At 33.0% G+C, this 23,343-nt stretch overlaps 2 protein-coding genes and 1 long non-coding RNA gene across 6 annotated transcripts; all 3 read left to right on the top strand.

The window, feature by feature from the left end:
* The first annotated feature begins 4,428 nt into the window (after positions 1-4,428).
* On the top strand, positions 4,429-7,104 carry LOC148785009 (uncharacterized). 2 transcript variants are annotated; one of them, XR_016062931.1, is made up of 3 exons: positions 4,429-4,535; positions 5,577-6,832; positions 6,914-7,104. It is a non-coding gene; the product is annotated as an uncharacterized LOC148785009 (long non-coding RNA). The 2 variants fall into 2 exon arrangements; XR_016062930.1 differs by having other exon boundaries at positions 4,429-4,582.
* Positions 7,105-7,548: 444 nt separating this feature from the next.
* LOC105173281 (uncharacterized) lies at positions 7,549-14,148 on the top strand. Of its 2 annotated transcripts, none has more exons than XM_020698032.2 (10): positions 7,549-8,066; positions 9,731-9,832; positions 10,626-10,847; positions 11,759-11,817; positions 11,906-11,997; positions 12,108-12,220; positions 12,683-12,745; positions 13,012-13,130; positions 13,220-13,282; positions 13,802-14,148. In XM_020698032.2, exons 1-10 carry the CDS (start codon positions 7,623-7,625, stop codon positions 13,917-13,919), a joined length of 1,395 nt encoding a protein of 464 aa, XP_020553691.2. In that variant the 5' UTR covers positions 7,549-7,622; the 3' UTR covers positions 13,920-14,148. The 2 variants fall into 2 exon arrangements, with proteins under 2 accessions (XP_020553691.2, XP_088731576.1); XM_088875450.1 differs by having other exon boundaries at positions 7,551-8,066; positions 13,799-14,148.
* A 4,369-nt stretch (positions 14,149-18,517) lies between these two features.
* LOC105173280 (homeobox-leucine zipper protein HAT3) lies at positions 18,518-21,668 on the top strand. 2 transcript variants are annotated; one of them, XM_011094975.3, is made up of 4 exons: positions 18,518-18,909; positions 19,107-19,399; positions 19,486-19,565; positions 21,127-21,668. In XM_011094975.3, exons 1-4 carry the CDS (start codon positions 18,627-18,629, stop codon positions 21,416-21,418), a joined length of 948 nt encoding a protein of 315 aa, XP_011093277.2. In that variant the 5' UTR covers positions 18,518-18,626; the 3' UTR covers positions 21,419-21,668. The 2 variants fall into 2 exon arrangements, with proteins under 2 accessions (XP_011093277.2, XP_088731577.1); XM_088875451.1 differs by having other exon boundaries at positions 18,519-18,909; positions 19,089-19,399.
* The last annotated feature ends 1,675 nt before the right edge of the window (positions 21,669-23,343 follow it).

The raw sequence follows: 23,343 nt of genomic DNA, 5'->3' as shown, positions 1-23,343 counted from the left end.
TTTGCTTTTTCTATGAGAACCATATCAAGAATTCAAGAATTTAGAATTATTCTAGAGAAAAATAGGCCCAAATGAACAATAGACGACCAAAAATTCAAGAAATTAAAAAGTATTACCCAAGAAATTAAAATAATGCTAAAGAGACTAAATAATAAATTCAAGAAAGTGGAGAAATTACGGAATATTTACCAGTGGCAGGATCGAAGAGAGACCCGAGCTTGTCTCGAAACTCGTGATTCGCTACAAAAATCCACACCCATACTCGCTCCTTAATACAAGTCTTGTTAACGACTGCATTGAGAAAAAAACCGGCGAAGCCAACTCGGTTGAGCATGATGTCGACGTAGGACTAATCAACCAAAACTGCTCATTCTCCAAATCGAGGACTGATGGAGAAGGCAGGGGGATGGTCGGAAAAGATTCATGATGTTGACGGGAGTCCGATCTCAGCGTTGGTCGCCAGCGACGGTGATGGACAAAGGAAAGTGAGAAGATCGTTGAGAAAAGAGTTTGTGTTGCAGCCTAAAAACACGAGCGCAGGAGCGTAGGTTATCGAAAAATGATGAGGTTGGGTGGCGAGAGGTCGCCGGAGTGTCGGAAGTGGGTCGCCGGCGGTGGTCGCTTGCAACTGTGGCTGGAAATGAAGATCAACTTCTACTAGAACGAGAGAGAGAGAGGGGAAAAAACCCTTGTAATAGACAGAAGAAATCTTGCATTGGAGAAATACCTAATACAATTTTATATTAACAAGTTTAAAAGAAGGCCAATTGTCATTTTGCAACCTTCAATTAAATTTATTTTACATTGTGCACGATTAAATTGCAGTTTGCACCCTCTAATTATTAATTTCTTGTCAAATTACACGCTATGCCAAAATATAATTGGGGTCATTTTTATATTTTAAGAATAATGAAATTTAAAAGAAAATACTAAGCAACTTCTCATCTCATAACAAATATTATTCTGAAATGTTAAATTAATTATAAATTTATAATACATATTGCTGAATATTTTTATGGTATTTAAATTTTTGTAATAAATATTTATTACTTACATACTTTAACATACATATCGAATAAAATTATATACAACCATTTTGTTCTGGATACAACAACTTTTTGCACAATCAACGATTTTGCGATATATAATATCGCATAAAACAACTGAAACCAAAAGACAATTGATCACGCCTAGTGAGTATGTGCAATACCCTATGTCTTAAGCTTTTGACAAATCTTGATACCAAGAATAATATCAACGTATGTCACACATCCAATTAAAATTTCAGATATTTTGCTATGCTGGAGTGTTGAATTTTGGTTATATTTTACCTTGTCCTCACTGCAGTATGACAACCAAACATGGGCATGTTCTCAGAAACAACATGAGGACAATCCTTTTAAGTCTGATTGTCATTTTTTTTTCTTTTTGTTTCTTTTTGTTTCTTTGCTTTTTCTATGAGAACCATATTAAAAATTCAAAAATTTAGAATTAATCTAGAGAAAAATAGGGCTAAAGAATAGACGATCAAAAATTCATGAAATTAAAAAGTATTACCCAAGAAATGAAAATATAGCTAAAGAGACTCAATAATAAATTCTAGAAAGTGGAGAAATTGGGGAATATTAACCCGTGGCAAGATCGAAGCGAGACCGGAGCTTGTCCCGAAACTCGTGATAGGCTGCAAGAATCTGCACCCAGACCCGCTCCTTAATACCGGTCTTGTTATTGACTGCATTGAGAATAGAACCTGCGAAGCCAACTAGGTTCAGCACAGGGTCGACGTATGACTAATCAACTAAAACTGCAAATTTTCAAAGCCAGGGATTGATAAAGAAAGTCGGGGGATGATCGAAAAAGATTCATGCTGTTGACGGGAGTCCGATTTCAGCGCTAGTCACCGGCGACACTGACGGACAGAAGAAAGTGAGAAGATCGTTGAAAAAAGGGTTTGTGTTGTAGCCTAAAGACGCGAGTGCGAGCGCTTGGGTTATTGAAAATTATGGAGTTGGGCGGCGAGTGGTCGTCGGATTGTCGGAAGCGAGTCGCCGGTGGTGGTGGCTTGCAACTGTGGCTGGAAAGGAAGATCAACTTCTATGAGAGCGAGAGAGAGGGAAAAAAACCCTTGTAGTAGAGAGAAGAAATCTGGCATTGGAGAAATACCTGATACAATTTTTAATTAACAAGTTTAAAAAGAAGACCAATTTTCATTTTGCACCCTTCAATTAAATTTATTTTACATTGTACAGAATTAAATAGCAGTTTGCACCCTCTAATTATTAATTTCTTGTCAAATTACACGCTATGTCCAAAATATAATTGGGCTCATTTTTATATTTTGTGAATAATGAAATTTAAAAGAAAATACTAAGCAACATCTCATCTCATAACAAATATTATTCTGAAATTTTAAATTAATTATAAATCTATAATACATATTGTTGAAGATTTTTATGGTATTTAAATTATTGTAATAAAATATTTATTATTTACATACTTTAACATACATATCGGAAAAATTATATGCAAACATTCTGTCCTGAAATTTTGCAACTTTTTACACAATCAACGATTTTGCAATATATAAGATCGCATAAAAGAACTGAAACCAAAGACAATTGATCACGCATAGTGAGTACATGCAATACCCTGTCTCTTATCCTTTTGACAAATCTTGATACCGAGAACAATATCAATGTATGTTACACATCCAATTAAAATTTTAAATATTTTGCTATGCTGGAGTGTTGAATTTTGGTTATATTTTACCTTCTCCTCACTGGCGTATAAGAACCAAACATGGGCTTGTTCTCAGAAACAACATGAGGACAATCCTTTTAAGTCTGATTATCATTTTTTTTTTATTTTGTTTCTTTGCTTTTACTGTGAGAACCATATCAAGAATTCAAGAATTTAGAATTATTCCAGAGAAAAACAGCGCCAAATGAAGAATAGACGACCAAAAATTTAAGAAATTAAAAAGTATTACCCAAGAAATAAAAATAAAGCTAAAGAGACTCAATAATAAATTCAAAAAAATGGAGAAATTGTGGAATATTTACCAGTGGCAGGATCGAAGCGAGACCTGAGCTTGTCCCGGAACTCGTGATCGGCTGCAAGAATCCGCACCCAGACCCGCTTTTTAATACCGGTCTTGTTATCGACTACATTGAGAATAGAACCCGGCGTAGCCAACTTGGTTGAGCATGGGGTCGACGTAGGACTAATCAACTAAAACTGCATATCTCCAAACCGAGGATTGATGGAGAAGGCTGGGGGATGGTCGGAAAAGATTCATGCCATTGACGGGAGTCCGATCTCAGCGCTGGTCGCCAGCGACGGTGACGGACGGAGGAAAACGAGAAGATCGTTGAAAAAAGGGTTTGTGTTGCAGCCTAATGACGCGAGTGCGGGCGCGTTGGTTATCGGAAAATGATGGGGTTAGACGGCGAGAGGTTGCCGGAGTGTCTGAAGCGAGTCGTCGATGGTGGTCGCTTGCAACTGTGGCTGGAAGTGAAGATCAACTTCTACGAGAGCGAGAGAGATAGGGGAAAAAGCCCTTGTAGTAAAGAGAAGAAATCTGGCATTGGAGAAATACCTGATACAATTTTTAATTAACAAGTTTAAAAAAAGGCTAATTGTCATTTTGCACCCTTCAATTAAATTTATTTTACATTATGCACAATTAAATTGCAGTTTGCACCCTTTAATTATTAATTTCTTGTCAAATTACACGCTATGTCCAAAATATAATTGGGGTCATATTTATATTTTTTGAATAATAAAATTTGAAAGACAACACTAAGCAACTTCTCATCTCATAACAAATATTATTCTTAAATGTTAAATTAATTATAAATTTATATTACATATTGTTGAATATTTTTATGGTATTTAAATTTTTGTAATAAATATTTATTATTTACATACTTTAACATACATATCGAAAAAATTATATACAACCATATATGGTGTATTTGCTATTATATAATATTTTATACTTGTAATAATATTTGGTAAATTGCATATAAGTATGTTAATCTTATATCATATTTAAATTTTATTTTTTTATATTATATATTTAATGAGACAATTAGAAAATATGAAATAAATTGTTGTAGGCATTTGAATATTTGTATAGTAAAGAATTTTGGGGGTCAATTTGTAGATTTGTAAAGATGAGGGGGAAACAAATATAATTTTTCATTTAATATGCATAGAGACACACACACACACATATATGTATATATCTACATACTATAAACTAAAGGGAGTAAGACAAAATAAAATAAGATGACAAAGAAGAATGAGGTGAAGGAATAAAAACAAGGAATAATAATCTCCTTATATCCTTATCAATATATACATTCAAAATTATATCAATATATATGCATATACATACTAACTTATATAGACATATAAGATAAATATACAAGAAGAGTATAGAAGAAAAACAAAAGAAAAAAAGAGACAAAAGAGAGAGGCGGCAGAAGAGACGAGAAGAGAAGAGAGGAGAGGAGGAGGAGGAATTTTGGGTAGGTTTCCATTACCATCAAGCTTGAGAAATTTCTATAGCTGGTTGGTAAGTTTTTGTTCATCTTTCGTGTAGGAGCTAGGTGTAAACTGAAATTAAAGGAAAATAAATCGATTGAAATTGAAGGAAGGCATCAGGAGAGACTCTGTTCTGAATAGTCTCTGTAAAACTGGATTTTCTAGTGATTCTTGAATTTGTAGAAACTTTGAGATGTGTACTAAAACTTTGTAGTTTTGGTTAGAAGCTAAATCGGTCTTTTGAATAGGTAAAACTAAGAAACCATTATGTTGCTCTGTTTCTGTGGGGGAATCAGATAAAGTGTATTTAAAACCTTGTAACTTGAGTTCTACTAGTTCAATTAGCATGATTCTTTCATAAAATGAAACTAGACACAAAGTGCGATAGGCACAAAGTTGCAATTTTAAAACCACCATACAAACTTTTTAATTTAAAGGTACAAAGTGGAAATAAACTCAATTAAAAGGGGGCAAAATGTCAATTGCTCCTATGTGTTATAATATGCGTTGTGTTATACTGAAATTAAATACAACATAAAAACCTCTCCATGTTAGAAACTAATCGCGAGTAGAACACACGCGCCTAAAATGCAGATGTTCTTTTTTCTTTTTTATAGTTTTCGCCATTATTTATGTTTTTAAAAGTCTATTTTGCCATGTTTTGACATATAAGAAAAAACAATGTTTTAATAACTTATGTATTATTAATTAAATTAAATTGAATTGTTATTTAGTTAAGTATTTTTTATAAATTATGTTTATTTATAGAATATATTGATTACAAATGAAAATACCAAAAAACTATATCAAACTTTTAAGGTATATTATTCAATATAAATAATATTTAAATTGAAATTACCATTATATGTACTTAAAATAAAACTTTAATAGTATCATTTTATTATTCTTAGATTTTAAATAAATTAAATCATTTTTACTAAGTTTTATAAAACATTAATACTTTTTACCTATCCTAAATTCTTTTGATTCTTCTTCCCTTCTTCACCGCCCATTACTACCGCCAGGTATCACACTAAGATGAGTCGATGTCGTCTAGACTGGGCAATGGTCTCATGCATTACTTCTCTAGGCAACTCACCCTAGATTTGGGTTGTGACAGTCACCAACAAATGAAAAGACGACAGTCACCAATCAGACAGCAATAGGCGCATTCGCCTAAAGTCGGTGTCCCATCCTCAGAGGCAACGGTTATCATTGATGACATATAATATATATATACTATATACCGTATGTATGATATATATATGTGTGTATATATAAAAATAAAATATATTTTTAAAATTATTTAAAATTTGAACCGTTCATTTTGAACTATTGAAGATCAATAACTATTAAAATAAGAGTATAATGGACAACTCATTAAAATTTTAATGTTGTTAAGGGTAACTAATAGAGGGGAGTGTGTGAATTATTTTAAAAAACATAGGAGAATTTTTGCCTAGATATTTTTACCCCTAGGAGTTTTCAATTGAAGTTTTAAATCACAGGGTTTTTTATACAAATTTATTCAAAAATAAATTCATATTTTAAGAAAAAAAAGCTAAATTGTATTTTGCCTCCTTTCTTATCTTGAAAATGCTAAAAAAAAAAAACCTATGTTGAGAAAATTGGCAAAAAATAAAAAATCTATATTCATTAACCTTTAGCAAAGCTCCTTTCTATTACAAATAACATAAAGTGGGAGACACTTACCCTATGTTTGAAATTGGATTATTTTTGGCGTATTTTAACCCATTTCTGGGTTGAATTTGACAAAGATATTATAAAAGGATTCACCTTTGTTAATTTATTGGACTAATCTTTTGAGTGTTTTTTTTTTTTCATATCCGCATTTTATTTTTAATATGCCCATTAAATATATTTTTTCTTTATAATTTGCTAAAAAGTAAAATTTTATTAAATTAAATATTTTACTTAATTATTATTTAATTTAAATATATTTTAATATTTGTTTATAAAATATACTAAATAAATATAAAAATACTTAAAAATTATATCAATTTTTTTAACTTATATAAAATACTATATTTAAATTATTAATATATATTTAAATTAAATATTTAATATTTTTAATTATTTTAAATTTTATTAAATTAAATAATTTTAATTAATTTTTGTTTATCTCTTCTTCTCTGTCACTGACTGATGAAAATGGGCAAGCTTGGTTTCGTTGGAATCGTGTCGACAAGGAGTCGAACGGTGATAGTCTCAGGCCGTGATTCATCCAAACTGAGGCAAATCGACGTCAACAAACTTCACGGTAGAAATAAATTTAAAAGTTTTGATCTCAGAAAAAAAATTTGATAAAAATGAGTAAGGTTGGTCTCGTTCGAATCGTCAGGTCAAGGCAAGTCTGGTGGTGGTGGTCCCAGGCTGGAATTCATCTGGACGACGACGAATTGAAGCCAAGAAGTTTTGACGATCGTGCTGGAGTCCACTCTCTCCGGTCAATGAAAGTCGAAATTGATGGTATGGATATGTCCGCTTTAAGGATAGTATACCAATGGTATAAGCCATGGCTAAAAATTCTTTCAGACGACGCTGAAATTTTAGAGAGAAAATTTTGGAGAAATAGTATATATAATATATATACGTTGTATATAATGTATATATAAATATATATAAATAAATAATATATTTAAATTATTTAAAATTTGGACCGTTTATTTTATACATTCAAATATCAATAGTTGTTATAAGAAGGGTATAATAATTAATTTAACAAAAATTTAACGCTGTTAGGATTAATCTAATGAAAAAGGAGAGTATGCAATATTTTGATAAGCATTGGAAATTTTTTGTCTATTCTTTTAATATAGAGAATTTTTAACTAAATTTTAAACATATAGAGGAATTTTATGCAAATTTTTTTTATAATATAAAAATTATTTATTATATACAGATATTAACACCTCGAATGTTCAAAAAAAAAAAAAAGAAAGAAAAAAAAAGGGTCTTGTGTTGTATTTCCCAAAATATATTACCCCACAATAAATCCATCGACCTTCACACATCGGCAGCTTTCCCTTCGCACTGCTCTTCCATCAGCCATGGCGGAGGCCCAAACCCCTGTAAATCATGTTTCAAACCCGGACCACTACTCGGCTCCAGCTTCAAACCCTAATACAAATCCTGATGCTCGGCCAGCACCAGCGGATCTTCCAACTATTGGTCCAGCGCCACCGCCTGCCAAGGATTCACTTCCGGCAGATAATACGAGGCCATCCAGTACCTCTGCTTCTGCTACCACCACCATTACCTCTGGCGCTACGCTCAAGAGGCGGAGGGAAGAGGACGGTGCCGTGGACGCGGAGGCGGGGACCTCAACTGACATTCCGGCGGCGAAGCGTCGAGTGAAGGCCACTCACGACATTATATACCGGATTGTGGTGCCTTCGAGGCAGATCGGGAAGGTCATAGGAAGAGTGGGTCATCGGATTCAGAAGATTCGGGAGGATACCAAAGCTACTATCAAGATTGCCGACGCTATCTCTGTGAGTAAATTGATTAATCATCTTTGGTTTTAGGGTCTTGTTTGGGATAACCGCTGAATATTTTTTTATCAATGAGGACCTAGATTCATCTTAGATAGTTGAAGTTCCAATTTTATTTATTTCCCCAAGGGTCTGAAATTGAATGGAAATTAAGGTTTCTGGGGGTATGGGTTGTGGCTAATTTAGAGACTGGACGCCAGTATTAGGTAAAGAGAGATTCTATGTAAAAGAATTGGTTTGCGTGGATTTCTAAAGAATTTAGTTTTGACTTGTAGTGGTCCTTCTATTATGCGGTTGAAATGGATGAAGGGCAATAAGAGCGAAGGAAAGGATTTGGTATCTGGTTGATGCTTACCTTCCTTTTTCTTTTTTTTCTATGGAAATGTGTAGCTTCATTGTATTATGTATATGGGTTTCTCTAATTGAAACTATTTGGCCGACGAGAGAGTGGAGGTCATTGTGGAAGTTTGATATTCTGTCAACTTTGGTGAAGTTAGGATGCAGGGAAGCACAGTATTGAAATTAAGTGAACTGGAAATGAAGCCACAACGCTTACTTTTGATTTGGTCATAAATTTTGTGGTTACCTATAATCGGTTATGCAGAATAACGATAAAGTTGGAAGAAAGTTGAAAATAAAGTAATAGTATGAACACTAATCTGACATTGTCAAGAAATTTTGATGTGGGTGAAGGTTGTAGTATCTGTTATTGATTTCTTGTTGCTAATAAATAGTTATGGAATAGCTGAATTTTAACACTAAAGAGTAGAAGATAGGAATATGATTAGCATCTCACGTTCTCTGTTTTCTTGCTCTGCAGTTTTTCTTTTGACAGATAGAGGAAGTAGGCTTCTAATCGAACTGGATTTAGTCCGTATGGCGGATCTATAAATCCAATCCAGATCTACCGATTCTCGCTGGAAAGTTATTGGTTCTGGACCAGATCCAGTGTTTGGTCCATCTCAGTACAAATGTCTGTTTTTAGGTCAGATTTGCCCTTGTCCTTTCAGAAATGAAAAACTCATACCCCACCCCACTAACCCCATCGCGCCCCACCCCCACCCAATCCCATGCTTTACCCTCTCCATTCCCCTGCATTTCCCCATCTCCCCCTACAGCCCCCAGTGCTTCCTCCCCTCCTACGTGTCCTATCTATACCCCCCCCCCTTCCTTGGTATCTTATGTGCATGTATCTGTTTCCATTTTTTCTTTGGCTTTTGCTTTTGTGTTTTTGGTGTGTGAGCGTGCGTGTATCTGGGCGCTGTTTGTCATGTCGGGCTGGATTCAAGTCTTGGTTAACTTAACCACCCCCCTCCTCCCAGCCAACCAACCAAGAAAAAGAATAAAAGCTCGAGTCTTTGTGGGGACCTAGTGCACTGGAGAATAGACCCTTTGGGTTAATCTGAGTGCGTCTGGATTGTACTTATATCCCATCTTGTCTCATTCGGGTCTAGTTTAAAAAGAATCCTACTATTAATGGGACAAGTCATTTTTGCCTTGGATTTACTTATGCAGATGGATGTTAGTTATGTCATACTATACATCAATTTATTGTCCTTTCATCTTGGAATTTCCCGTGATACTTTTGATGAATTGATACTGATTGTCAGATTATCTGCAGCGAAATGTTAAATCTATGTCTTGACTTTTTTATGTTTTTGCAGCGTCATGAAGAGCGAGTTATCATTATAAGCTCAAAAGACAGTGACAACGTTTTCTCTGATGCAGAAAATGCCCTTCATCAAATTGTTAGTCTGATCCTCAAGGTACACAGAATTGCATGATGAATCACTTTGACTTACATTTTCATGGCTTCTGTTTGTGCAATCAATGTGATTTGGATGCAGTTTTCCTCCGTAGTTTGGTCTGCTTTAACCTATTTAAATCACCTTGAATCCATCCAAGTGCTCTAAATTTGATTACCCTTGTTCTTGCAAATGTCGGGAGATCAGAAACAGCAAAAGAGTAGCATGATAATCTTTCATGAATAAAAGGCTTAGGAGTAAGGACTGTCGTCTCAATATGTTCAAGAGTGTAAAGTCTTATAACAAGTCAATCTCTCCACTCTTGTTTATGTGGATACAGAAATTTAAGGTGTCGGTTGTAAATAGATTAAGAATAACCAGTGCTAGCCTTGATCTTGTTGTTAACAAAATTGTTACGGCTATTGGAGAATTGTTTGATCATGAGAAATATGGCTAGATAGGATGCAGTTCCATTATGACCTATTCTTCTACAAAAGCTGAACAATGAAATGATGTGGAACTTTGTGACTCTTGCTCATGGGTCTTGATTTTACTGGCTAACATGAGTTTAATGCGTTCTTTGTTTCCATTTTTTTTCCTTGGGGTGGGCGTCGGTTCGGAGGAGGGGGCTTCTAATGTATTGTTAAACCTGTATAACAGGAGAACAAATTGAGCATGCACCTTACATAACACCAGAAAGAGTTCTATGCAAAATCATACTTCATCTTTTGGGCAGAACTCGAAGTTCTTGTTTACTTCTGGCTTACTCAGTTGAATGCCAGAACCTATAATTGTTTCTCATTCATCTCTGCAGGATGATGATGGTAATGTGGAGGCAGCAAAAGTTGGTCCTGGACATGTGGCAGCTAATACAGTAAGGCTTCTGATTGCCGGTTCGCAAGCAGGTGGATTGATTGGAGTGTCGGGTCAGAATATAGAGAACTTGAGAAATTCTTCTGGGGCAACTATTACGGTTCTTTCTCCTAATCAGTTGCCTCCATGTGCATCTGCTCATGAGTCTGATCGAGTTGTCCAGGTGAGAAACTCAGGGACTCATCTTCCAGACAAACTTTTAAAGCTGAATTGAACTTCAATTTCTTACCAATCCTCCTGTACTCTAATAAAAAAATTTAACTTGTGTAATGTAATAGACAAAGCTAACTTGTGTACCTTTAACTAAGCAACTAGGTGACTAATTAATTCATAGTGAGACATGGCTGTGCATGCTTTTGTTAACAAGAAGAATTTGCAAGAACTATCTGTGTGTGTACCTTGGACAAGGATTCCGTGATATATCAGTAGGCCAACTGTGTTAATCTCAGTGATTTGTCTTATCTTTCTTATTTGTTCTTTGTGTCCTACATTTGGCCATCTAAATTATATGTTAAAATGTTCTTTTCTGATATAGCTGCTTATGGGTCAACCTTTTGGCTAGATTTGCGACTAGCATGAGCTAGAATTGATTGAATAAGTTTCAAACTGTATATCTATAGAGTGTCTAACAGTGTCAGAGGTGAAGAGGCGGTTGTTGAAGAAGCGCATTCAAGGGTTGTTCTAGTGCCCGAAGGACCTTCATGAATGGGGTTTTTTGCTAGATCATGTTAGGGAAAAGCAAAGCGTTCTTGCTTATTATATTTTAAGATTATAAACTTAGTTATAAATGGCTTAAGTTGTCAGCTGGAAGAAGAAGAAAGAAAGAAAGAAAAGGAGTAAGTGGAAGGATCCGCAAGGTTTAGCCACTCTTCTACTCATATTACCAAAAAATGCATCAGCTCCAATTTTCTTGTTGTGATTGAAGAGTTAATAGCTTCTGCATCATGTTTGGTTCATTGCCTAGTGGATAATGCTGACCCTGCTAAGGAAATGAAATACTCTTTTTGCCTGCCTATTGAACTGCTAAGCGAAAAGTTATAGCTTTTCCTTCATATTCTGGTATTCTTCTTACAGTTATCAGGGGAAATTCCTGCTGTTTTGAGGGCTGTAGTTGAAATTGGCTGCCAACTTAGGTGAGAAGTAATTGTTTGCAGCAATTTCTTTCTTATTTATGTCTTCCTGCTTCTGTATTTAGTAGTCTTGTGATTTTTCTACTTATAGAGATAACCCACCTAAACAAGTAATATCAGTCAGCCCGGCTTATAATGTTGGCTTCCATCGGCAACCTCAGCAATACGTGGATCCCACATCAGGTAATTAACTGCTTTGCCTAACCAGTAATGCATTTGGTTGCTTCTTTGTGCTGCTCCCAGAAGTTTTTATTTCTCATAACAATATCATCTTGGAATAACCAACTTTGCAGCTGAATATGTAACACTGGATCTCATGGTTCCTGAAAATCTGGTGGGTGGGTTGATTGGAAGGTTTGGTGCCAACATCTCGAGGATCAGGAATGAATCTGGCGCTAATATCAAGGTACTCCATATTTTAGTTCACATCTGGCTGTGAACTTGCTTTCAGTGGCTTTTGAATCTGAAAGAGTGACTGGGCTTGACTATGGCATGTTTAGTTATATTTTCTGATTTACGCACGTAGATCATCATTAATTTTCTAGACGATTAATGTATGAATACCCCTCAAGAAATGTCGCTGACTTTGGTCTCCAGTCTCGAGGGAAGTAGGCTTGGATATGTTCAATGCCCTTTCTAAAACTGCTAGGAGCTAGGTTGGGACCAGATTTTGTATGTTATAATGATTCTCCACTGTACTGTTCCATGCCATACAAAAGCCATAAGTTTGTTACACTTGTGGAGTTTATACTAGCAAGATAAAATTTGGGTCATATCTCCCAGTTTCAGATTCTGGATTCAAGTTATTGAGGTTTGTTATTTATACTGCTAATTCTTTGCTCTGCCTCCATGTACATTCTATTTGCAGGTTTACGGTGGGAAAGGTGAACACACACAGAGGCAAATCCATCTAGGTGGTAGTGCTCAGCAGGTATAGCTTCCTTCTAACTTTTCTGACTATTTTTTCATTAAATTCTTCGACTACTATCCGAGAGATCCATACCTGACATTTTTAACAGTAGTCACCTCAGTAGTCTCTCCGCAAATCCCTGAGACCAATGCATCCTTTTTATCTGAAGTCAAGTCAACAGGATAAACATCAAATCATGTTTCTGTAAAAATATGGAAATAAGCTGAAATTTTTTTTTATGTTATAAAACATCTTGTTTCGTGATGCCAATAGTCTGTTTGTATTAGGTTGCCCTTGCCAAACAACGAGTTGATGAATATGTGTATGCTGAGTTGATGAGACAAGCGGGTGGTCAACTGCAGCAAACTGCTGGTCAGCTTCAGCAAGTTGCAACCCAACAGCCAATGTAATTTTATTTCTCATGCCTCTTTGACTCTTATGGGCTTTGAGATTTTCTCTTCTACTGTTAAATCTCAAGTGCTGTTACTTGTGCAGAGCTGATCTATCAAATACTTTATACCAAGGTTATGGATACGCCCATGGCTTTTACACACAGAGGTTTGTATCTCAGAATCTATGATGCGTCCACTTCTATTTCCAGCAATTGTGACTGTTAGAGGAGTTAAGATATATTTATAATGAATTTACTAACTTTATCACTCCTTGTATTGCCTGGATAGTTCTAAGGAATTCACGTACATTATAAATCTTTGAAAAATCAAACTACTAAAGAAAAGTGTCTGAAGAACTCCTTAATGTTTATGACCTGTTTGTGCACATTTCAACCAATGCACCAATGCATATACGTGACAAAAAGCTTTTATTATGATACCATCAATTGCATCCTTTCCCTGCAACATCGGACCGGTTTCTAAAACTTTAAACCGTTGTTTCGGCTGTATAAAGAGTTGTAAGCTTACCTTGTGCAACTGCTGATTGTGTCCTGAAAATCAAAAGTGGTGGAAGAACATGAAATATCACTAAAATAGCTCCCGTCAATAATTGCTTGTCACCAAATTTTCTTGAATCACCTCTTCTCCTTGACCTTTGACTAAGATGCGACTGATTTTGCAGTAGTCAAGAAGCTGGAATGATGGCCTCCCTTCCTCCTCTCTATGCACCAGCAGCTGCATCAACTGCAACGAACCAAGCTACTTATTACGGCCATCAGACCTACCCTGCTCCACCGTTATAGAGGCCTGGAAAACGTTTCTTCCTTCTTCCTCGCTCTCCTGGATGGCTCTCATTCCTTTAATTGTCTGATGTAAAAATCTGGGATTTTCGGTGGCTGCCATCGTTTTATTTTGCTCACGTTGTATTGTAGTTATTAGTTGAGAGACAATTCCCTGCTGGATTTTAGGATCTGCTTGTAACACTTGCATCAACTTTTTAAAAGCAGAATCCAGTTTTAGGTTTATGTGCAATTCATGTGTATAATACCATGGTAGAAGATGTGTAACATAGAGTAGATGGTAGAGTATGAAAGAGTGTAGAGTACTGTTTCTGGAGATTTAGAAATAACAAGAAAATTGAATTTTGCACAAGTTACATTGTTATAGAATTAATACGCAGAGCAGCAGTATTCACAACTAATACATCAAGCCGGTTATTCTTTTTGAACTGTATACTAATTACATGTCAAGTGTATAATATTTGTGGCATAATTAGTTCTGATCCCGGCTAGAATTTTTCCCTGTTCAAAACCAATTTCAAACAATCAAAGTATTTGAGGAACTATTGAAATAACAACAAAATGGTAAAATCTATATAATTGTATTGTCATATCAATTTTTAAGTATTCAAATTTGTTCTTTAATTCAATCCATCATTTTAATAAAATATAATAATAATTGTAATATTTTCTAATAAATTTATATTTACAACCCTTTTTTCTTTTTGTGTCCTGCACGTTTTACACTATTTATTTCTGTTCACAAACAAACATTTTCTTTTCACTTCACACTAAGTTCTTTTGGAATTTGCTCATTGGAACTGCATGTATAGGAGGTTAGAAATAATAAAAGAGGGGAAGCCTTTTAAGTGGCACCACGATAGTGGTGTTTTTTTTTTTTTTTTTTTTCAAAAAGTCGTCTGTGTCTAGGCGGGAGGTTTGGCAAACCCCTACCTGTTTATTACTTTAGAAAAAATTATAACATGTACAATAGTTTGGAGATCAATATTTCATTATGGAGATATTGGGGTTTTGAGAGCGTGTGGGTGGGCTTATAAGTAGAAAAAAACAATAATAAGGAATAATTATACTGCATTTTTTTAGTTTTGGTATAATTATATGTTGAGCTTTTATAATTTGAAAATTTATATTTATTACTCATGATGTTTGTTTCTATCTCACGAATAAACTCCTCCATAGGTTAAAGTTAACTGAAGTTGTTTATATTAGCAAAAACTTTAAATGAAAATTCATATTTATTCATAATTGACTTATTACGACTTTTTGCAAGAATAAATCTTTTCTAACTAAATTATTTGTATAAGGGTGAAGATATACTTCCTCACATACATTAGCGTATGAAATTTTATAAGGTTAATTTGATCAAAAAATATTTATTTGACCTGTAATAAGTCATTAATAAGTCAATGAGAGTAAATATTAATTTTTATTCAATATTTTTGTTAATGTTAGTAAATTTGATGAACCCTTCACTATTTGCTAAATAAAATCAAACTTTGACGTAATAAATATAATTTTTTTAATTATAAAAAATTTATATGATAATTACATCAAATTTTAGGAGATGTCAGTGCATTATTCTGAATAATAATAATAATTAGCCATAATTATTCCATCTCCTAAAGTTTGGTGAATTATACGTAGACTTTCTGTGGTTTGAAAAATTACATTTAACCCCTTGTGGTTTGCTTCTGTCTAACAAATAAGTCCATCTATTAGTCAAATTTTGCTGAAATTGATGATATTAATAAAAAAAATTGAATAAAAATTGATATTAATCTCGATTGATTTATTATTGACTTATTGTAGATTAAATAATTATTCTCAAACGAAACTATCCTTATAATTGTGAAGATATATCTCTTCACATGCATTAATGCATAAAAACATATGAGGGTAATTTGATCATAAAAGAATTTATTGGACCTATAATAAGTCGGTAATAAGTTAATTTGAGGTCAAATTTTAATTTTTTTATTAATATCAACAAATTTAGTGAATTCTAACCAACGAAGAGACGTACTTATTAGACGAAAGAAAACTTCAGAGATGCTAGATATAATTTTTCAAATTATAAGAAGTCTACATCTAATTACAATAAATTTGAGGAGAAGAGAATGTAATTATCTTTAATAATAATATTATTCTTTTTGAAAAAAAAAAAAAAAAGAGTATGATGGGGAATGATGGAAAAGATTAGAGCGTACCCCATCATTGTACCCAAGTTGGTGTCCGGACGGAAAGCGACAGCCTCTAGCGCACGAGCGTCCCACCTTTGTCCCCCCACGTGGCCACCTACTACATCATCCTCATGTGCACCATTAAATAAAATAAAAATAAAAGTAATATATTATATCATTTATATTTTATTTTTTTAAATATAAATACTCTTTAAACGTATATTGAAAAACACAACTCCAACTAATTGTTACTATATTTGTTATTATTTTCAAATTATTTTTGAAACAAGTCAAAATATATTCAATATTTATCATTATTCAAAAACATCTTATTTAGGTGTTTTTAACTATTTTAATATAAATACATACATATACACACACACACACACATATATATATAAATATATATAAAAAAATATGATTTGACAATAAATAGTAATTTTTGTTTCTAAAACACAATATTAAAAATATAATACTTATTTTAAATTTGGGAAAAGTATTATTTTAGTCCGCTAAGTATGCCTAATTTTAATTTTAGTCCGATAACTATGTCCATTTTCGTTTGGGTCCAGTAACTTACGTTATTGTTTATTTTTAGTCCTCTGGTAGATTTTCGAAAAATTTTATCCCTATACAACTTTTGAAAGACAGTTTTAGCCATATGCCTCATAGGGGTAAAATTGTCTGAAAATCTGCCAGAGGACTAAAAGTAAGCAATTTGTAAGTTACTGAACCTAAATAAAAATGGACATAGTTATCGGACTAAAATTAAAATTAGGCATACTTAGCGAACTAAAATAATACTTTTCCTGTTAAATTATCTCTAAAAACAAATCCAAACATACATATTATTTCTAACATACACTTATTTATCTTTGTTTCTCTCTTTCTCTCTCTCTCTATCCCCATAAAACACAACAAAACACTCAAAAAATGAATCCAACTTTAAACCATTTAGCACAAATGGAATTAGGTTTTCATCATTTTTTGAAAAAATTAGTACCATATAAATAAACTATACAAATTACATAGTGTAATTAATTTTTAGATGAAAATTGGTATGTGAGTCGCTCGTGGTCGTTAACTCAGCATAAAATAGCATCTCATATTTAGTTACACATTTTAGAAGAATATTATCTCAACTTTTCATGTCATATTTTTTAGTCGAGTTGGACATAAAATCTTAAGTAATCACAAATTATATATCTATGCTAATATAAAAAAAATCAATAATACTCACAATTTGTGATTAATTCAATGTCGTAATAATTTTAAATTTGACGATTGCATACGTTATTATACAATTTAAAATTTTAATTATATTTATTTTTTTTAAATAAAAATGACTTTACGTCATCTTAACATAACTATTGTGTCAATAATAATTTAAGTTGATTTTTTATATATTTATATTTTTAAAATATAATTTATTAATTTATATATTTTTATTTTTTATTTTTAAATATAAAATATTATTTATTATATATACATACAAAGATAATGCGTATAATTTATTAATAAAAGAGAAAACCTTAGAAATTTAAGGCCCAATACACGTGCACCACACGCTCGCAAGGTGGAAGTGGGGCCATTGTCGATTCACGAGCTTCCGCAGGCGCGTTGAGGTGGAAGTGGAACGCCCCGTTTCACTTGACACGAGAAAAATCACATCACAGCTCCGGCGTCAACGGTCGGCTGTAGGCAGATAAGCATGGAAAATTTTAACCAATTTAATAGAATTTAAATCAATTATATAATAAATATAACATTTAATTGTGTGATTAATATATAATTATTTAATATTTATTATTTAATTAATATATAATTTTTAAAAAAATACTTAATTAACAGATATATTGTATTTATTTTATAATTAATTTAATTTGATCCAACTTAATTAAATAAAACGTAAATGCAGACATCTCCCAATGTATGGGGTCATTCGTATTTTGACTTCCTAATCTTTCTTTTACACTTTCCCATCCAACCTTTTAATTTATTATATTTTGAATTTTTTAAAAAATTATTATGGAATATTCAGTCCATGTAAGTATACGCGCGTAAGGTTTTATACACGCGAAAGGAATATTCCATCAATTTTTTTTTAAAAATATAAAATGCAATAAAATTAAAAGATTGAAAGAAAAGTATAAAAAAAAATAAATTGAGGGGCAAAATGCAAATAACCCCATACATTGGGGGTGTCTTATTTTAAGCAACTCCGGTCTTATGCCTTGTTTGTTTGTTCCAAATTTAAAAAAGTTTATGCCCCCTCTCATCTGTTGGATAAATGTGTAGCCATCCATATGGTTTTGCATTTGAAGAAATCAAACTTTTGGTCATCCAAACAAAGAATAAGCAGTAACAAGTAGAAAGTTGTTTAACCGTGGTCAGTGGTCACTGAAGACTGACCTGAACTCCTCCATATGACGATCATGATTGAGCCAATAGCAAACTCTGACAAACCTCATCATTGCCCATGTGCCTGTCTTCTTGCCTTGTATCTCTATAAACATCTCTACATACATACATGTACATGTATGTGTATCTCATCTCACTTGTTAATCCGAAGAGAGAGAGAGAGAGAGAGAGAGGCGACAGGAAGTGCGAGATGGTTGAGAAAGATGATGGATTAGGGTTGAGTTTGAGCTTGAAATGTCTGCAGAATCAAAATTCTAATCCTCCGCCGTCGCCGTCGCCGCTTCCAACTGCGGCTTCTCCTTTCCCTTTGAATCTTTTTGGATGTCCGTTGCCTAATTTTATGAAGCAGCGCAAATCTTCAAGCACTGATGCATATCATGAATCAACTGCTGGTAAATTGATCTGCTTGCTTACTTGAAAGTTTGAAACTGAAAAGAAGGGAATTTTTCATGTTTGTAATGCTGTGGTGAACTTTGAGAATTTTTTTCATAAAATTGAACTTTTCATCTGAAGAAACAGGGTAGGTTTTGCATGATTCATGAACAATTTCGATTTTTATAAGAAAATCTAGTGTGAAATTTAACTTCAGATCGTAATTCGGAGATGAGATCATTATTCCGGGGAATCGATGTGAACCTGGCGATAACAGCGGCAGATGTCTGTGACGAAGAATTGATGGTTTCGTCGCCAAACAGCACCGTCTCGAGCGTCAGCGGTAAGAGGAGCGAGAGAGAAGAAAACGACGGAGAGAGGGACTCCAGTTCTCTAGAGATCAACGACAGCGACGGCGGCGACGCGGCGGGGAGGAAGAAGCTCCGCCTGTGTAGGGAGCAGGCGGCGGTGCTTGAAGAGAGTTTCAGGGAGCACAACACGCTGAATCCGGTGAGTGGCATTTATGGGAAATACAGGGGTGGGTCGAGGGTGTTTTGGTAAAATTAAATAATTCGTTGGGATTTGTTTGGTTGTAGAAGCAAAAAATGGCGTTGGCAATGCAGCTAAACCTTACCTCCAGACAGGTTGAGGTTTGGTTTCAGAATAGGAGGGCAAGGTCAGTTATTTTTATATTGAGGCAAGGGTGTTTTGGTCATTACAAATTTGTTGGATTTTGCCTTCCGAAAAATCAATCACTTTATCGGCCTAACTTTTTGGACCATTGGGTTTGCGCAAAATATGAACTACCAAATACAGTAAAATCTCTATAAATTAATCCTTAATAAATTACTAGGCTCTCTAAAATAATAAAATCTTTCGATCCCGATTTGGCCTTTGTAAAAAATCATCAAATTCGATAAGATAATAAAATAATAATTTTTTGGAAAATTCTTTTATAAATATTAGGTCCCATTAAAACTCTAAATTAATAATTCATAAATATTACAATTATAAATATTATGATAATTTACTAAAATATGAAGTCTATAATGCTTTACGCATTTGATCATTCATGGATGATTTTGCGATGCCTTTTAGATGAGAAGACATGGTTGTGTGTTATAAATTATTTTATTATCATATTGAGATTTATGTAGTATATGTTTCATTCATCATGCATGAATATATTTAATTGGTTATAATAGTTATTTAAGTGCAACGAATTAATGTAAATATGTATATTTAAGTAATTCCAATGAATTGATACATGTGTCTATGAATATAATAGTAATTGTATACAATGAATTGATATTATACATGAATATATTTAATTAGTTATAAAAATTGATTGATGCATGAATATAATCAATGAAACATATATGAATTCATTTATTTTCAATACATATGTATTAAATTTGCTGAATTTAAAAAGTCTCTTTTTTAATTAATAAAATATTAATTTATCGATAAATTAATATCTCTCTAAATTAATAAAATTTCATGGTCCCAAGGTTATTAATTTATAAAGGTTTTACTGTATAATATACTTATTATGTGATTAATATACAGTTAGAAATAAAATAATTAAATACATGAGAACTGTATCACACTCGTTCTGTTATTGGTTTGATTCAATCCAACTTGATTTAGATTGCTTTGATTCGATCCAATTTGATTTAGCTAAAAATTCTGCGCATTCGTTACATATACAATACTAGTGAATGAAGTATACTTAATGTTTAATTTAAATTCTTATTGTGTTTATTTAATTAAATAAAGAACCAAAAAGAAACAAATAACTTGTCAAAACTACTGAAGTATTTTACTTCAAACGTGACCCAATAGAACAATGAATATAACAAGCGACTTAAATGGTTCTACTATGAAATATATATATACACACACATATATATTGAGGGCAAAATGTATATTGTCGACAAAAGAAAAATTAATTATTTTTAAGGTGTTCACACTTAATAAATAATAAGATTTGCACACATAAATTATAAATTATAATGCAAAGACTTAAATTGGCTCATTGCCCAGAACATTGGATTTTTGTGTCAAATTTCTTTTATCTTCTATTTTATTTAATATATATATATATATATTTATGCTGCGTATATAAAAATTACGTCATCTATATAGTTAAAAAAAGATTTATGCAATAGAAATTGTAACAGAAAATGTGAAGCCTTGGCTAAATTTGTTCCTTCTAACTGCATGTGGGATTGCAGGACAAAGTTTAAGCAAACAGAAGTGGACTGCGAGTATCTGAGGCGATACTGTGAAAATCTAACAGAGGAAAACCGACGGTTGCAGAAGGAGGTGAACGAGCTCCGTGCTCTAAAACTCTCCCCACAGTTTTACACCAACACCAGCCCCCCGACCACCCTCACCATGTGCCCCCAATGCAAGCGTGTGGCCGTCCCATCCTCATCCTCCTCCACCAACACCACATCTACACCCACTGCCACAACCAGTGGCCGAATCAGCCGTCTCCCAACCACCGGCCGCTGTCCACTATGACCCAACCGCCCAAGAAACAAGGGTAGAATGGTAACTTCCTTCTCATGGCAAATGAGGGATGAGGGTGGTAACTGGTAAAGGCTCCTTTCAAGAAGGGACAGCAAGAAAAGGCAAAAAGAAGTGGATTTCATCAGGTTGGGAATGCAGGATAGAAGTAGTAGAGAATCTTGCAACTTTTTTCTCCTTTACCTTTTATGTTAATCTGGATATGAATGATGAGTGATTATGACATAGAAAAGTTGGATGATTAGTGTTGGGAGAAGAGGTTACATTACCAGAATCCAGAAAGATATTATTAATAGGGAAAAAATACAAGCAATCACCTTGTGATATCGTAAATGAGCAAATTACCCCTTATGAAAAAATAAATAGCGATTTACCTCTATGTATTTTTTAAAATACAATAATTTATCCCCCTATGATTTTTTAAATGAAGCAATTTACCTCCCTGCATAAGGAGGTAAATTGCTTCATTTTAAAAAGTATATGGGGGTAAATTGTTGTATTTTTTTTTATAGGGATGTAATGTACTCATTTTCAATATCACAGGGGGATAAATTGCTATTCACCCTTATTAGTAATGTTAATTGTGAATGACTAAGAAAGAATTCAAACAGTTTATAATGTGGTCATTGGACAAGAATCATTCATTATGTTTATACTTTTGGCAAATTAAGGATGTGGTGAGATTGGAGTAATAGTTTGGACAATGATTGCTGGCTCCGAGATACCAATTCTACTTGGCTTGTAGCTTTTCTGCTTTAGGTCCTACACTACATTATGAGGTGAATATGTAAATAGCACTATTGTTGCTAAAGGGCCATTTTCAATATATTGGTTCTGAGTTAAATAGTAGTAAAAGTTTAAAATATTTTAATATAAATTAGAAATAACATTTTTACCAATTTTTGCAAACACCCACTAAGAGTGACGTTCAGTTCACAGAGGTAATTCGACGTCGCCAGCGTCCACTCTCCTTTTAACCTTATTTATTATATATACATTTTTTAAATTTTGATGTATTTGTTATTCGTCACTTTTTAAAAGTTATATTGACATATCATGCAGTCATATATTTAAACCGCAAGTTCTTTTTGCTCGATTGGTTTTCGATAGAGAATCTATACTGCAGAATATGTCTGTAAGGATTGGGCATAATTTTTTGAAATTGAGGAAGTTTTTGTCATTTCACGCATTTTAGCATTTCCATTAGTCATTGCTAATGTACTTAATTATACGCATTGTATTGCCGCTTCTATCTCGACCTTCAAATATAAGCGTCAAAATATTCCATTTTATTTCATTTGGTAGAGTAAGGTTTGACATAAGTCATGTGTGCCCCAGCTATATATGACATATATAGTGCCTTCTCTCCCTTAGAATATGCCTACATCATAACAAGGACTTCTCAAGTTTGCGTAATATTTTTGATAAATATGTTAAATAATACTTTTAATTATTATAAAAAATAATATCCATTCTAAATCCTTTTCTGAAAACTTATCAATAATTCATATAATAAATTTTTAGTTCAACAATTAATTTATATAAATTCCTCTCAAGCTATGAAAATCAGTATCATCATTTGTATGATAATTCGGGGCTCACACTATAACGTTTGTTTAATATGTCATCATAGGATTTTTATTTAATTCATTAAAAATTTTAATTGAAACTTATTTAATTTATTTTAATTGATATAAGATAATATGGAGTATCTAAAACTATTATTAGATTTCAAATATTTAAATTAATATATAAAAAATAAAAATATTTATAATCATTGATAATGCTTAGTTTACGTTATTAATATTTATTAGTTAATTTCAATTTAAAGTAAGAGGAAAAAGATACAAAAGATTCTATTAAAATCAACCCAAAAATAAATATTTTCAAGTATAAATGTCAAACATATATAAATAAGA

The sequence above is a fragment of the Sesamum indicum genome, linkage group LG11 (assembly GCF_026168435.1).
Source record: "Sesamum indicum cultivar Baizhima isolate 11 linkage group LG11, ASM2616843v1, whole genome shotgun sequence".
Classification (NCBI taxonomy): Eukaryota; Viridiplantae; Streptophyta; class Magnoliopsida; order Lamiales; family Pedaliaceae; genus Sesamum; species Sesamum indicum.
The sequence above is the reverse complement of the archived record's forward strand: the minus strand, read 5'-3'. Positions and strand labels throughout refer to the sequence as shown.

What these genes read in the sequence shown, in the direction of transcription:
- LOC105173280 (XM_011094975.3), top strand. Translation starts at nt 18,627, where the DNA reads ATGTACATGTATGTGTATCTCATCTCACTTGTTAATCCGAAGAGAGAG. An exon ending in ATATCATGAATCAACTGCTG is followed by an intron (nt 18,910 to 19,106) that starts GTAAATTGATCT and finishes ATTTAACTTCAG; the next exon opens with ATCGTAATTCGGAGATGAGA. An exon ending in TTTCAGAATAGGAGGGCAAG is followed by an intron (nt 19,566 to 21,126) that starts GTCAGTTATTTT and finishes GTGGGATTGCAG; the next exon opens with GACAAAGTTTAAGCAAACAG.
- LOC105173281 (XM_088875450.1), top strand. Translation starts at nt 7,623, where the DNA reads ATGGCGGAGGCCCAAACCCCTGTAAATCATGTTTCAAACCCGGACCAC. An exon ending in AGTCTGATCGAGTTGTCCAG is followed by an intron (nt 10,848 to 11,758) that starts GTGAGAAACTCA and finishes TTCTTCTTACAG; the next exon opens with TTATCAGGGGAAATTCCTGC. An exon ending in TAGGTGGTAGTGCTCAGCAG is followed by an intron (nt 12,746 to 13,011) that starts GTATAGCTTCCT and finishes TGTTTGTATTAG; the next exon opens with GTTGCCCTTGCCAAACAACG.